Consider the following 14,901-nt stretch of genomic DNA (forward strand, 5'->3'; position numbering starts at 1 on the left):
ACTACAGCGAACAGAGAAAAAAAGCATAACGAAATCATGACTCACTACCAGGACGGAAGTACGGAATGTCGTCAGCAAACGACCCAATTACGATCGGTCCCAAGTTCTGAATTTGACTACGACGTCAATTAGCTGCATCCGTTCGATTCCAGTACTGGAACTTACTTACGAACAGTGAAAACAACAAAAAAAAACGGACAAGGTAAATGAAATCGGTCCAAGTTTATGTAAATCGAAACCTTTCCGATATTCGATACTGTTGCCTGTACTCGTTTCAAACGTAATACTCGGGCTCAACTCAGTGACGGATCACCACCGTAGACCTCAATGGTACCCGTTCCGTTTGGCTGGGAGGGCAAAGTAATTCGATCTTTATTATGTGCTGGGAAAATTGCCTCGTTTGAGAGAATGACTTTTTTTTGTCAATTTTGTCAACCACAGACTTGAGATTCTCCAAGGGGGAGAGCTACATTATCGAATTAGACTGTAGATTGCATACAAGATTTCCGCAAATGCGACTGTCACCCGAGATTGGATCACCTCATTAAAGTGTGTGTGTGTTTGTATTTTGTTTCTTCCTTCTCTTATAGACATCCGACAACAGCTCAACGAGCAGCTCAAGTTTCTCGACGTGCGCATGGAATCGCAGATATCTCTGATTCAGGAATTGCAAGACTTCTTCCGGCGGCGCGGTGAGGTGGAACTGGATTACAGCAAAAGTTTGGACAAACTGGCCAAGAGCTTACAGCTTCGACACAAGGAACAACGACAGAAGTAAGTCGCCCTCGATGGGTTGATCCAATGATCCAAGGAAATCACTTTATGCTAATTTGATATTATGCTTCTGTCTCTACTTCCAGACGCGAACAGTGGCCAATGTTTTCGTCGTACTCGTGCTGGCAGCAGCTGGTCAATCAGACAAAGTCCCTGTCCAGGGATCACGCAGCCCTATCGGAAATTTACTCGGTGCATCTCGTGGCCCGGCTGCAGTCCGTCTGGGATGATGTGCAGCGAATATACAGAAAGGTGAGTGGTTCAGGGGTGTGCTTCTAGCTCCTAAAGTTATGGACGATTGACGCCCCCATTTCGGTTGCTCAAGACGAGGTGTTGGTGCTTCATTTGTTTCTTTACGTTGTAAACGGGCATGATTGATGATGGCTAATATTAATGGATTCGGTTGTCTCTTCTCAGAGGTGTAGGCAGGAATGACAGGCGTTCGAACGGTATGAGCTTAGTTTTATTCATTATGATAGGGTGGTGTAGTGTTAGATCGAATATATTTGGTTTCGATGGGCTCATGTTATTATTAACTAAAGAGATTACGACAGCACTTTATTAGGAGAAAACAAGCATATTTACGTTAGGGGCATTCCATAAAAGACGTCACGTCGCAAGGGGGAGGGGTTGTTTCACAAAACGTGACCTTTTGTGACAGAGGGAAGGGGGGAGGGTTGTTGGAATGTGACGTCCAATATTTTCAATGAGGGCATTTTTGAAACACCTAACTACATTACTGGTTTGCCCTATTTCCTGAGAAAATCTCCACAATAAACGTTTACCTTCTATAGGAAAACGTGGATTTGTTGATGTGAAAGCTTCTTCTTGTAAATTCGGGAATGATTGATGCAGGAAATCATTTCTGTTGTGATCAGCCAAAGTGCACGGAGGGTCGAGTAAATTAGCGAAAATAATATTTTTTGCCTTATATGAGTAAAAAAAGATGCATTCACACGGTTTAACTTAAGTTATGCACTGACAATTTTTGTCAATGTATATGAGTTTGGGTGCACCAATCGCTTGGAATTATGGATTTTTTAACTTTCGGAAATCTAATGATAGGTAGTAAGCAGATGTGGATAATAACCACACAAAGAATAAAAGAATTTCAAAAAGTTTGTTTGGTCGGTCGCATCGAAATTTCATGCTCCTTGATGTATTAAAAATTCATTCAGCAAAACCATGTTGGCGAAGTAATATTAATAAAACCAGCAAATAATTATAATGATAAGAAAAACATGTTCAATCATAAAGCATGTCATGCAGCTGATTAAGTTACCCTGAATCCATTCTGCTTCCAATTGCAGGAGAAAATGACTTTTCGACAAAATTTCTTTATTCGGCTTGAATAAAATTAATTCGAATAAAAACAAACAAAATCCATATCTTGATCTTTTTTTCACAAACTGTACCGAAGACTTCTGTGTGAATGCCTCACCAAATCGACTTTGGAAAAATGAAGCATTTCACACAGCAATTGAATACTCCATCTTTATGCATAACATGGCTCCCTAACGAAATAGAATACGAGGAAGTGCCGGAATACCAAAAAACAAATTTCGAAGAAGCAAAACGTAGACTAAGTACATTAAACTTAAAGTTGTAAGCGAAATCAAAAAACATTCTAAAATTTTTTTTAGTTATGTTAAAACAAAACTGAGAATAACCTTCCTTCCCAGATGAACCTAGACGGAAATACTGGAAATAAAAGCACTGAAATTTGTAATTTATTTGCAAATTTTTTCCAAGAAATATATACATCATATGCCGATCGTGAACGTGACTACTTTTCCTTTATACCGGAGCTTTCAGAGTCAATCAATTATCAAAGCACTTAAAACCCTCAACGCAGAACAGGGACCTGACGGAATAGCAATATTTTTGAAACAATTAGCTACTAAACTCACAACACCATTACACCATCTCTTCAACTTATCGCTAAGAACAGGAATATTTCCAGAAACATGGAAATCCTCCTTCTTAGTACCGGTCTTTAAATCAGGCTCAAAATCAGACATACGTAATCATTGAAGAATTGCCATTGTCTCGTGCATTCCAAAATTGTTTGAAAAAATTATCAATGGAAAAATTTTACAACAAGTATAAAATTACATAACTCCAAAACAACATGGCTTTTTCAAAGGTCGATCTACATCAACAAATCTCTTGGAATTCATTACATTCACTTTGGAATCTATGGACAATGGAAATTATGTAGAAACTCTCTATACTGACTTCAGTAAAGCTTTCGACAGATTTGACATACCATTATTACTATTCAAAATAAAAAAAATATGGCATTGAACAAAAACTTTTGGAATGGCTTGAATCATATCTCACAAAGCGTAAACAAATTGTACGCTATCAAAACACACACTCTAAATCAATAAATGTCACTTCAGGTGTTCCCCAAGGTTCACATTTAGGTCCTCTTCTTTTTATCTTGTACGTAAACGACATTTCCTTCCTACTCAAACATCTAAAAGTACTTGTATATGCAGACGACATGAAGCTCTTTATGGAAATAAAAAATGCTGTAGTTGCTGAAGTATTCCAATATGAAATTAACGTATTCAACATTTGGTGCAATAAAAGCTTACTCCAACTAAACGTTAAGAAATGTAGTTCAGTAACGTTTAGTAGAAAAATCATATCTCCTTCTATTAACATATATTTAGGATACCAACCTGTAGAAAAATGTAAAATTAATTTTAGACTCAAGACTTACTTTCGTGGAGCATTATAATACAATTGTCAATAAGGCAAATAGTATGTTAGGCTTCATTAATCGTTTCAGTCATAATTTTCAGGACCCTTACACAATAAAATTATTATGTACAACTTACGTCAGGCCAATTTTGGAATACTGTAGCATAGTATGGAACCCATGTACCTCCGTACACGTAGAACGCATCGAATCTGTCCAAAAACAATTTCTACTGTATTCGCTTCGTAGACTAAACTGGACTACATTTCCTCTTCCATCATATAAAGCGCGTTGTATGCTCATAAACTTACAAACACTCGAAGAACGCCGCAAAACTACAATGCTTTATTTTATTAACGACATTATTTCTCAACGAGTACAATCTGAATCATTGCTTTCACAACTAAAATTTTATGCTCCTAGTCGCCATCTCAGAAGTCGTCAAATATTCATGAAAAAAACATAAAATTAAACAAATTGTGCCAAAAATAATCCTGTTAATCAAATGATGCGCTTTTATAACGAAAACTGTCAAAAATCGATCTAACTATGTCCAGGAAACAAACAAAAGAAAAATTGAAACCAAATCGTAGAAATAATGTATAGCATATAAGAAACCATTGTAACTTTTTTTTTGTCTGTAGTATACATTTGTTTGACGAACAAATAAATAAATAATGAAATAAAGTTTAGCTTGAATATCATACAAAGAAGTAACAGCCCAGATAGAAATGATTTGTAAACCATTTATTAAAATCAAACATCTCAATGGTAGAAAATAACATTATTTAGTTTGAAATAAGAGTTAAAATATCAAAAATCATTTCAAAGTCCTCATGAGAAAATAGCAACAAATATAAAATTCTACCATTGTAACTTCAAAGCAAGAGCAAAATATTTATAGAAGACGAATTTTTCAGTTATTTGATTTTCTAGCTTTGAGAATAGTATATCATAAGAATTTCTGTCATCTTTTTCTGATTCAGTATATTCAATCGTATTCCATTTGAAAATGGAACCACTAGATCAATTGTACTTAATGAAATCGGTACATACATACATTTATTTGCACTACATCACATTTAAGATAACACATAATCAACAATAGTACGTCACAATACTCGGTTTGTGGCTGCCTCTCTCCATCCTCGATCATGCCCAATACTCTCCAGATCACGTTCTACCTGGTCCAGCAATCTTGCCCGCTGCGCTCCTCACCTTTTTGTTCCAAACGGATTTGTGGCAAACACCAGTTTAGCAGGGTTGTACCCTGCTATAGTATAGTATATTGTATTATATTATATTATATTGTATTATATGTTATACTATATGTATTGTATTATATTATGTTATGTTGTATTATATTATACTATATGTATTGTATTATAGTATATAATATTGTATTATATTGTATGATATTATAATGAGTTATATTATTTGATTTTAATTATATAATACTGCTGCTGTTATATCATCGCGGAGGTACGGAATGTAGGCATCTTTGTTCGTCCAACCACTATAGTCAACATATTGATAAGAGATAGCTTATGTCACTATAATTGTCAGTTTTAGCGCATGAGTTGACTAGCGGAGGGAGATGAAGGATGATAACGGAAACCCTTCTATAGTATGGTATATTGTATTATATTATATTATATTATACTATGTTATATTATATTATGTTATATTATATTATATTGTATTATATTGTATTATGTTATACTATATGTAATGTATTATATTATATAATATTGTATTATATTATATTATATTATAATGAGTTATATTATTTGATTTTACTTATATAATAATGTTGCTGTCATTACTTCGAGGAGATACGGAATGTAGGCATCTTTTCTTCGGACAAACACTATAGTCAACATATCGATAAGAGATAGCAGATTTTACTATAATTGTCAGTTTTCGAACATGAGTGGCTAGCGGAACGGAGATGATGGATGATGACGGAACCCTTCTATAGGATAATATATTGTTGTATATATGTTATATTATGTGATATTATATGGCTCTATGTTATATTTTATTATGTTATATTGTATGACGATTTGTTGTATTGTATTATATTAAATGATATTATATTATGTCTTATTATTTTACTATATTGTACTTCGTCACAAATATTATATTATTTTATTACAATGGTGAGGGGCAGGGAGTGCATCAGGGTATCTTACAAGTGAATGACTGGATGATGGAGTGGATTGCCAACCTGAGTCACATGGGAGAAACTTCGTGTTTCTCCCTGAAGGTCTGAAATGAGTAAGACGCGCCCTTCTAACAAACAAACCATCAGGCGGGTTTAAGCTGGTACAGCGAAAATCTTTATTATATGGCTGGATGTTATTGCTGGAAGGCGCCGGGTCCAAATAACCCATTTGGCCTTCTTAACAGTAATAATATGAAAGCTATCTGATAATTAAATTCGGATCTACTGTAAGTCTACCCGCATACATTGGTAATGCCTTGAACTGATGGTGGCTTCACATATACATACATACATACATACATACATACAACACCAGTTTAGCAGGGTTGTTGTCCGGCACTCTTGCAACATGCCCTGCCCACCGCATTCTTCCGGCTTTGGCCACCTTCTGGATGCTGGGTTCACCGTAGAGTGCAGCGAGTTCGTGGTTCATTCTTCGCCGCCACACGCCTTTCTCCTGCACACCGCCGAAGATCGTCCTTAGCACGCGTCGCTCGAAAACACCAAGCGCTTGCAGGTCCTCCTCGAGCATGATCCACGCTTCGTGCCCGTAGAGGATCACCGGTCTTATAAGCGTTTTGTACATGGTACATTTCGTGTGGGGGTGAATATTTTTTGACCGCAGATTCTTTTGGAGCCCGTAGTAGGCACGAGTTCCACTGATGATGCGTCTTCGTATTTCACGACTCACATTGTTGTTAGCCGTTAGTAAGGATCCAAGGTAAACGAATTCTTCCACTACCTCGAAGGTATCCCCGTCTATCGTGACATTACTTCCTAAACGAACCCTGTCGTGCTCGGTTCCGCCTACTAGCATGTACTTTGTTTTCGACGCGATAATGCCCGCACCGTTCCAAAGTTTCTCGCGATGTCATCCGCAAAGCACACAAATTGGCTGGATTTCGTGAAAATCGTACCCCGGCTGTTAAGCCCGGATCGTCGCATTACTCCTTCCAAGGCGATGTTGAATAGTAGACATTAGAGTCCGTCACCTTGTCGCAGTCCTCGGCGAGATCCGAATGAACTGGATTGTTCACCCTAGATCCTTACGCAGTTTTGCACACCGTCCATCGTCGCTTTGATCATTCTAGTCAACTTCCCAGGAAAGCTGTTCTCGTCCATAATTTTCCATAGCTCTCCATAGCGATCGATACTATCGTATGCCACCTTGTAGTCGATGAACAGGTGATGCATCAGTGCTTCCGGAGTGAGGGCCCTTGATCCTCAACCTGCACATTCTTTCGTCGATCGGTCACCAACCGATTACGCGCCTCTGCATATCACCCATCACGATGAAAGCTGTTCCCAGCTCGCGTGTATTGCCGCAGCTCTGGTAGATGGTATGATCACCTCTAAACGTTCGCACCATAGATCCTGTCCAACACACCTCCTGCAGCGCTACGATGCCGAACCCGCGGTTCTTCAGTAGATCGGCGAGTATGCGGGTGCTCCCGATGAAGTTGAGAGATCGGCAGTTCCACGTAACGAGCTTCCAATCGCAAGTCCTTTTTCGTCGCAGGGGTCGTTGCCATTGATCTCGATTCATATTACTCTCTTGCTGATTTTCCGTTGCAAAAGTTTTTTACGGCTGGCTCGCAGGGACGCCAACCCCTTAAATTTTCGGAGGACCATAGTGCACAGTTAAGCCTAGAGTCCTTCACTGGCACTCGGCTCGGATGTCGATCAACCGCCCCTAACATGGGAAACAGACGCTGTTGTGAGCCGCTCCTAACCTGAAAAACAGACGTTCAGGCTTGCAGAAGCAAAGACCCCCCCCCCCCCCCCCCATCCCCAGTCAGTTTACGACCAAAGTTCCCACCGGGGTTGGTTACCCGATCTTCCCTAAGGTTGCTCGTACCCCAGCCGGTTCCGCGGGGAGGTAGGGATAGGAGTTACTGGGAAGAGGTTGATGACCTCAATGGGGTCTGTGTTGCGCGTTACCCATCCTTTACCAACCCATACATACAAACCAAATGAAATTGCATTTGCCTCATCAATAACGAAATAAGATATAATAACAAATCTTGATGCTAAAGAGATTTTTTCTAATCTATCAAGAAGATTCCTTCGATTAAATATCAAGAAAATATGAAGTATTGCTATGACAGCACAGGAACATCAAGACAAGATAACAGTTCGGCTGAAAAGTTCGTATCGTTTAATAGAAACACACATTTTTTTGCCAAAATTCGTTTTTATTATTCAACATAATTGCCATCAGAGGCGATACAGCGATTATAGCGATCTTCCAACTTTTCGATACCATTTTTGTAGTACGATTTGTCCTTTGCCTCAAAATAGGCCAAAATAGGCGTGCAGTCCATTCAGCTGACTGGCGATTGGACTCCGGAGTGAAGTGATGGAGCCATGTTTCGTCCATTGTTATATATCGACGAAAAAAATCGGTTTTATTTCGATATAACAGCTCCAAACACTGCTCAGAATCATCAATTCGTTGTTGTTTTTGATCGATTGTGAGCTCACGCGGCACCCACTTTGCACAAAGCTTTCTCATATCCAAATACTCGTGAATAATATGTCCAACACGTTCCTTTGATATCTTTAGGGTGTCAGCTATCTCGATCAATTTCACTTTACGGTCATTGAAAATCATTTTGTGGATTTTTTTCACGTTTTCATCGGTAACAGCCTCTTTTGGACGTCCACTGCGTTCATCGTCTTCGGTGCTCATATGACCAGTACGAAATTTTGCAAACCACTTACGAATTGTTGCTTCGCCCGGTGCAGAGTCTGGATAACACTCATCAAGCCATTTTTTGGTATCGGCGGCACTTTTTTTCATCAAAAAGTAGTGTTTCATCAACACACGAAATTCCTTTTTTTCCATTTTTTTCACAATAACAAAAGTAGCTTCACTCAAATTGCAATATCTCACAAACTAATAATCAGACAGCTGTCAAATTTATACACGTATCTTTTGAAGGTTGGTACTAACTGAAAATGGTATGGATTTAATTCTAGTGGCGCCCTCTCATAGAAACGATACGAACTTTTCAGCCGATCTGTTATGATGGTACTATTTGCTATTATTTTGATTTTCGTTTAGTATTCACATCTACCCGGGAGGTGTTCAAGTTTTGCTAGGGCAATTCAAACGCAGCGCCTGCTGTGTGCTCAAACCCTGTGCTTATGTTACTCCCATAAATGTCAATGTCAATGTCATGTCAAAAAGCGTTTTATTGAGATTAATTAAAATAATGCATCATCATAAACATCATCATCAGCATCAACCAGCTGGAAGTTAAACAAAGTCTTTTGTCGCTCTATTATGTGGTGTGAAATATTTTTCTTAACTAATTTTGTATGGAGCATTGCTATTGCGTAGAGAATGCTGCCAATTAACAATATCAATGTGAATACGATCCAAACTTATTATTTTCATGAAATTTTCATCTAGCATTTATTTCTCTTAATCTAGTATTCATAACGTAACGAAACCGGTATTTTCCCCAACTCTGTTGATAAGGAGTATTAAAAGAGCATTTGCCAAAGATACAAAATTGACAATGTTCCATGATTTTGGAAAAGTCTCATTGAAACGCGCAATCCTTAGTTATAAATTCCTTCAGGATTGCTGTGATCCAATGATTGAACTTTCATGAATCAAGAATCATTTTAGCTCAAAATCACTACCGATTTCGTGTGACGGAAGATCCGTACCGATTTTGATCGATGTGATTTAAAGATCACTGATCACTAATCAGAAGTGATCTTTATTGGGAAAGATCTCAGTGATCTCGATTTGATGAGGTTTTGTACTTTATTTTCTCAGCCCTGTATGCTACACTAAGGAAATATTATTCCTTAGATAGAGAAATAAAATTAAACAAAAAAAAAACAAAAAAAAACAAATGATTTAAATGTTTCATCAATTCCCATCAAATACTTTTGTTAAATTATCTAATTAATATTATTAAAATAATTTCGATGGTTCTGTAGTTTTAGAGATATTTTTTAATCTAATGACAGCCAGGCATGTCTAAACACTGCACTGCACTGCCTGCTTCATATAACCACCGCCACCGCGTGTATTGAGTGCACAAAGAGAAACACGAAATGCAATATCCGAAGCCACGGTGCTCGTGGCGTTGTTTTATTTTCGGCACTGATGTTTCTAGCTTCGGCATACACCGAAACCGCGTGTTTTCAGTTTCGTTAAACACGTCATACCGTGGCGCTACAGGCGCTTATAGTACAAGCAACGTGGCGCTACAGGCGCTTATAGTACAAGCAACGTATAAGGCAAAATCGGAAACACTCGGCTTCGGTGTTTGCCGAAGTCAGGAACACTCGACTTCAGTTGCTGCCCGAAAATCCAAGCACCGTTGTTTGGTAATTATACGACCACCGCTAAGGGGGCCTTTTCTACTGCTTTTACTGGTGTTTATTTTTCAACACGGGCACGAAGCGTATCACTCAATACTCCTGGCGGTGTGCTCACGAGTGAAGGTGAGTACCGTGCTTTACCATGCCTGATGACAGCAATAAATAATAAATCGATTTTTTCCTCATATTTGTTTAGTATGTCAGACATATTGAGTATGTATTGAGATGAAAATTTTAGCATTTTTAATTCGTGACATGTGACATAGGGGTTCTTTACAAATTTACTCCAGCCATTAGGATTTGTGCAGACTTGTCTGGGGCCGATTTAGCTGCTTTTGGCCAAGATTTTCTAAATTTTCCTTCGGTTGTAACTTGTTGCTTAAATTGAGAGAGTTCCCGATTCACAAGAGCCCAATTCCGCTCGATAGGTCGCAAGTACGAGCAGTTAGGTGGATTCACCTCACCACGGCACAACATGGACTTCATTGGTTTTATACCATTCCACAACACCGTTGGCGTAGTGACGAGATGTCAAATCAGGCCAGAATTGCGAGGGGGAGTGCCGTGGCTGCGTATTAATGGTAACAATCGCTTCTTCATGCATTCTTCACGGTATATTTCGTTGTTTACCGTTCCGGTAGTGATGAAACTTTGGCTTGCTCGAATACAGCTGCATATTGCATACCTAACCAACTATTTCTTGGGAAACTTGGTTATTTTTTTCATCCTGAAATGTTTCTCTACGCCGTTCCGTTGCATTGCAGGATAAAAAGACAATCCGGGAAGCTGCAGCAAACCTTCTAGCACAAACGTTGTATTTACCATTATCACACCGAAAAACATCGTCGCGATACAACTTGCGAGCCCGGGTTTTTTGCCATTACATTCTGTTTACCATTACGGTTCGGTTTCACCCTAAACGACTTCAGACCTGGCCGTTGCTTGGAGGAAATATACGTGAAAGTAGGAGACATTTTCATTTTTCTAGCACTTACCGAAAGATCAGGTCTCTTCTGCAATATTTGCTTCACCTTTGCGTGCTTCTGGTGGTTCCTGAGATCCGTTTTTGTTCAGCTCCCAGCCTTCATGGCTGTTATCAAACGTGTATCGAAAAATTTAAGAACGTTATGGACAGTTTTTGCAGGAAAACCAAACTGCTACTAGCGTCGGTACTAACGTTATTCACTCCATGTCTAGTACTGCGATCGAGAAATTTCTTGCTCTCTGTAGTACCGCCCAAGTGATTGACAAGCATATAATGGCGCAGTATTTAAAGAACACCTTTTTGTGAAGTTAGCTTTGTCAGTATTGATTTCTTTTGCTTTATGTGCATTCCTACGGCCAAGAAATGTTATTGCCTTGCAGATATTGATGAGAGGATAAGTTTAGGCGATCGGCTTTTTGTGCCGTTCCCATTGAAAAATTGATAATTATTTACAACAATAACAGTGCAGTCCGTTCAAGACAAGAAGTTCCACTCAAATTCTGTGTGAAACATTTGATACAACCAACCGAACCGAACCAGTCTTCCAAAGGATCAATGATCATATCATCCGCCATATCATCTGAATAATGAAGATCAATGGCGAATTCTATAAACAGAGCGGCTAAGGTATTATTTAGGCGAAGCTTGAATTCATCTAAGTAAGTTCCAAGCAGCACCTTTTGCTGAAATAATTCCATTTTCTAGGTAATGGTTTCTCCTACTCGGAAATACTGTTAACCACTTAGTCGAGGAAAAACATCACCAAATTTTGTGAATTCTGCGTAACAACAACTGGTTTTTCCGCGAATTGAGACTCCATAATTTTATTAAACAACCCAGGAGAGACGGAGATTTGTATTTCAAAAAATCGTACATACCTTCAACACATGAAGCCTTCAATACGCTCAGAGATGACTCAACCGATTTTCACAGACATAGATTTAAATGTAAGGTTTTGTTATCCCATACGAAAGTCTTGAATTTTATTAAAATCTGACATCTGGTTCCGGAATTGCAGTAAATAAACTATGTGCACCAACTTGTCTCAGAGATGGCTGAACTGATTTTAATAAAGTTAGATTCAAATAAAAAGTAAAAAAATACCATACAAAATTTTATCTTGACACGACCTCCGGTTCCGGAATTAAAGAGTGATTTGTATAAAAATTATGATTTCCGGATCACGTGAAGAGCTGCAATTTCTTGAGAATTGGTCAATAATTTCTCTAGTTTGTAGACCTTGTTAGCAGTTGACTAAATTATTTCACTTCAGTTAAAACGATCTCCAGTTCCCGATTCTGGCACTACTGGTTCCGGAATAATAAGGTGATGAGGGCTCAAACTTTCAAACCGTCGTCCAAATTTGGCTCAACAAAGCAAAGCCTTAGTATTACATTCCTGTAGTGGAATTTGACCATCTGTTTTTAACAGATTTCGCAGCCGATTCAGAGTGTACAGAACCATTGCATGGCTGGTGCTACAATTCTACTGACACTACGAATCCTTCCATGTCGGAGCTCGAACATACGACAACTGGTTTGTAAGACCTTATGTGCCCTATGCATTGAACCGCCAACCCGGGACAATTTGGCTCAACACTGTTTACAAATCGAAGAGGGTATGCCCAAATAAACTTTCTTGTTTTTATTCAAAATTCAATGGAAAGTTTGTTTTGCGGTTTAGAGTTTTCCCAGATTATACTGACAGCTCGTTCAGTTTCTATCACTTCCAATTGCTGGTAAATTCACCTTCGTCGATACGTGTCTGTAACGGGATGTCTGTTTACTTCCGGAATTTGCTTAGTTCCATCTGGTCTTATGTTCTTGTTTTGTGATTTTAGAACTGACATTCACTTGCTTCTTTTTTGTTTGCAGTGTCGCGAAATCGGCTTCGAAACACACGTGGAAATTCTGCGCATCCTGCAGGAGTTGCACACCAACATGAAAACCTATCACACATACCAAACCGAGGCCAAGGAGGCCGAGAAGAAACTCCGGGCGGCGGAGAACCAACGCATGAAACTCCAGCAGAGCGTCCCCAAGGAGAAACTGGAACGCAGCAAAAAGTACCGACTGATCGAGAAGGAGGTACTCAAACGTAAGAACAAGTATACCGACGCAAGACTGAAGGCCCTGAAGGCGAAAAATGAGTATCAGCTCTGCTTGGAGGCATCCAACACCACAATTCACAAATATTTCGTCGAAGATCTAAGCGATCTCATTGACGTAAGTACAATCAATCAAGGGTGATTCGGTACGGATTTACTAACATTTTTTCGATTTTGACTTCAGTGTATGGATCTTGGCTTCCACTCCGTTGTTTCCCGAGCTCTACTGATGCACGTCTCGGCAGATCAGGGCCGCTGTCGGGCCGTCCTCAATAACACGGATACCCTTTCGCACATTATCAATTCGATGGACAGCCGTGCCGATAAGCAGAAGTTCCTCGAGCAGCACAGTGCGGCGTTCATGATTCCCAAACGACTTGAATTCCAGGGCCAGGAAGATGATATCGAACCGGAATTACAGAAGGCTCTCCACCAGGAAATGGAATCGCGGTTGGTTCAGCTCGAACAGAGGGTAAACAACCTTCGCATGGAATCCGAAGAAATTTGGAAGACGCTGGAAACAGCCGAAATCAATCTGCTGGATATACTGAATACAAAGGACTACGATTGCAGTGCAACGTTTGGTGAGGGTGCGATAAGTTTTCCGAAACCGGAAAATACTGCGCTCAAGCTAAGGTCGGACAAGAACGAAATCGAGGAATTTTACATCACGGTTAGTAGTAGCAACTGGTCGTGTTTTTGCTTGTTTCACTCGTGAAATGTTGCCTTTATTGTTTGCAGAAAATTCGAGAATACATACTCGCCACATCACGAATAGCACGGCTTGACTCAAAGGCGGAGTTTTTGCGGAACGCGCTAACCAAGGATTCGGCCATCAAGACGGACACGCTAACTAAATCGAATGTACCGAAGCGGAAACGTATCGGTCGGATGAATAAATCTGGCCGGCCAAAGCTGTTCGGTGGCTCACTGGAGGAGTACCTGGAAGTGGCCGGCGAAGAAATTCCACTCATTCTTCGAAGTTGCATTCGGGTCATCAATTTGTATGGTAAGACGAATGTGTGAATGTTTAATGCCGGATGTCGTTGACCGCGAATTTGCTTCTACCTTGTCCCGTAGGACTTCACCACCAGGGAATTTTCCGTGTGTCTGGATCTCAAGTAGAAATAAGTAACTTTAAGGAGGGCTTCGAGCGGGGCGACGATCCGCTGGCTGATACAACCGATGCGTCCGACATCAACTCGGTGGCCGGAGTGTTAAAACTGTATTTGCGCGAGCTTCGAGAACCGCTTTTCCCGCTGATCTATTTCGATCACTTCGTAACGCTGGCACGTAAGTATTTCGGAAGTCGGCGCTTGATGCCAGTAATGCAGTATTTGTTTTTTTCTTCAATTCCATAGAACTTGAATCAAAACACGAAATAGTGTTGGGTATTCGAAAATTCTTCCAAAGTCTGCCAAAGCCGGTTGTCGTCGTGATCAGATATTTGTTCGCGTTTTTAAACCAGTAAGTATACTCAGAAAATACTGAGCAAATATTTGTAATGAAATAATTTGGTTACAGTTTATCGGAATACTCGGACGAGAACATGATGGATGCCTACAACTTGGCCATCTGTTTTGGTCCCACGCTTATGCCGGCACCGGAAGACAAGGACCAGGTGCAATACCAAAACCAAGTCAACGAACTAATCAAGAACATTATCGTGTACCACGCTGAACTGTTCCCCAAGGATCTCGTCGGAATGCAATACGAAAAGTTCATCTCCTCCGAACCGTTTGAGGATATGT

General features: G+C 39.7%; 1 protein-coding gene across 6 annotated transcripts in view; it reads left to right on the forward strand.

Moving 5' to 3' along the window:
• Window positions 1-14,901, forward strand: part of LOC131436594 (SLIT-ROBO Rho GTPase-activating protein 1-like) — a 315,841-nt gene that overhangs the window by 288,298 nt on the left and 12,642 nt on the right. For all 6 annotated transcript variants that reach the window (XM_058605405.1, XM_058605408.1, XM_058605406.1 and 3 more), the window contains 8 exons: window positions 591-774; window positions 861-1,026; window positions 12,918-13,268; window positions 13,335-13,823; window positions 13,892-14,159; window positions 14,231-14,443; window positions 14,512-14,617; window positions 14,675-14,899. In XM_058605405.1, the coding sequence (XP_058461388.1) occupies window positions 591-774; window positions 861-1,026; window positions 12,918-13,268; window positions 13,335-13,823; window positions 13,892-14,159; window positions 14,231-14,443; window positions 14,512-14,617; window positions 14,675-14,899 (2,002 nt within the window). The remainder of the gene's footprint in view (window positions 1-590; window positions 775-860; window positions 1,027-12,917; window positions 13,269-13,334; window positions 13,824-13,891; window positions 14,160-14,230; window positions 14,444-14,511; window positions 14,618-14,674; window positions 14,900-14,901) is intronic.

The sequence above is a fragment of the Malaya genurostris genome, chromosome 3 (genome assembly GCF_030247185.1).
Source record: "Malaya genurostris strain Urasoe2022 chromosome 3, Malgen_1.1, whole genome shotgun sequence".
Taxonomy (NCBI): domain Eukaryota; kingdom Metazoa; phylum Arthropoda; class Insecta; order Diptera; family Culicidae; genus Malaya; species Malaya genurostris.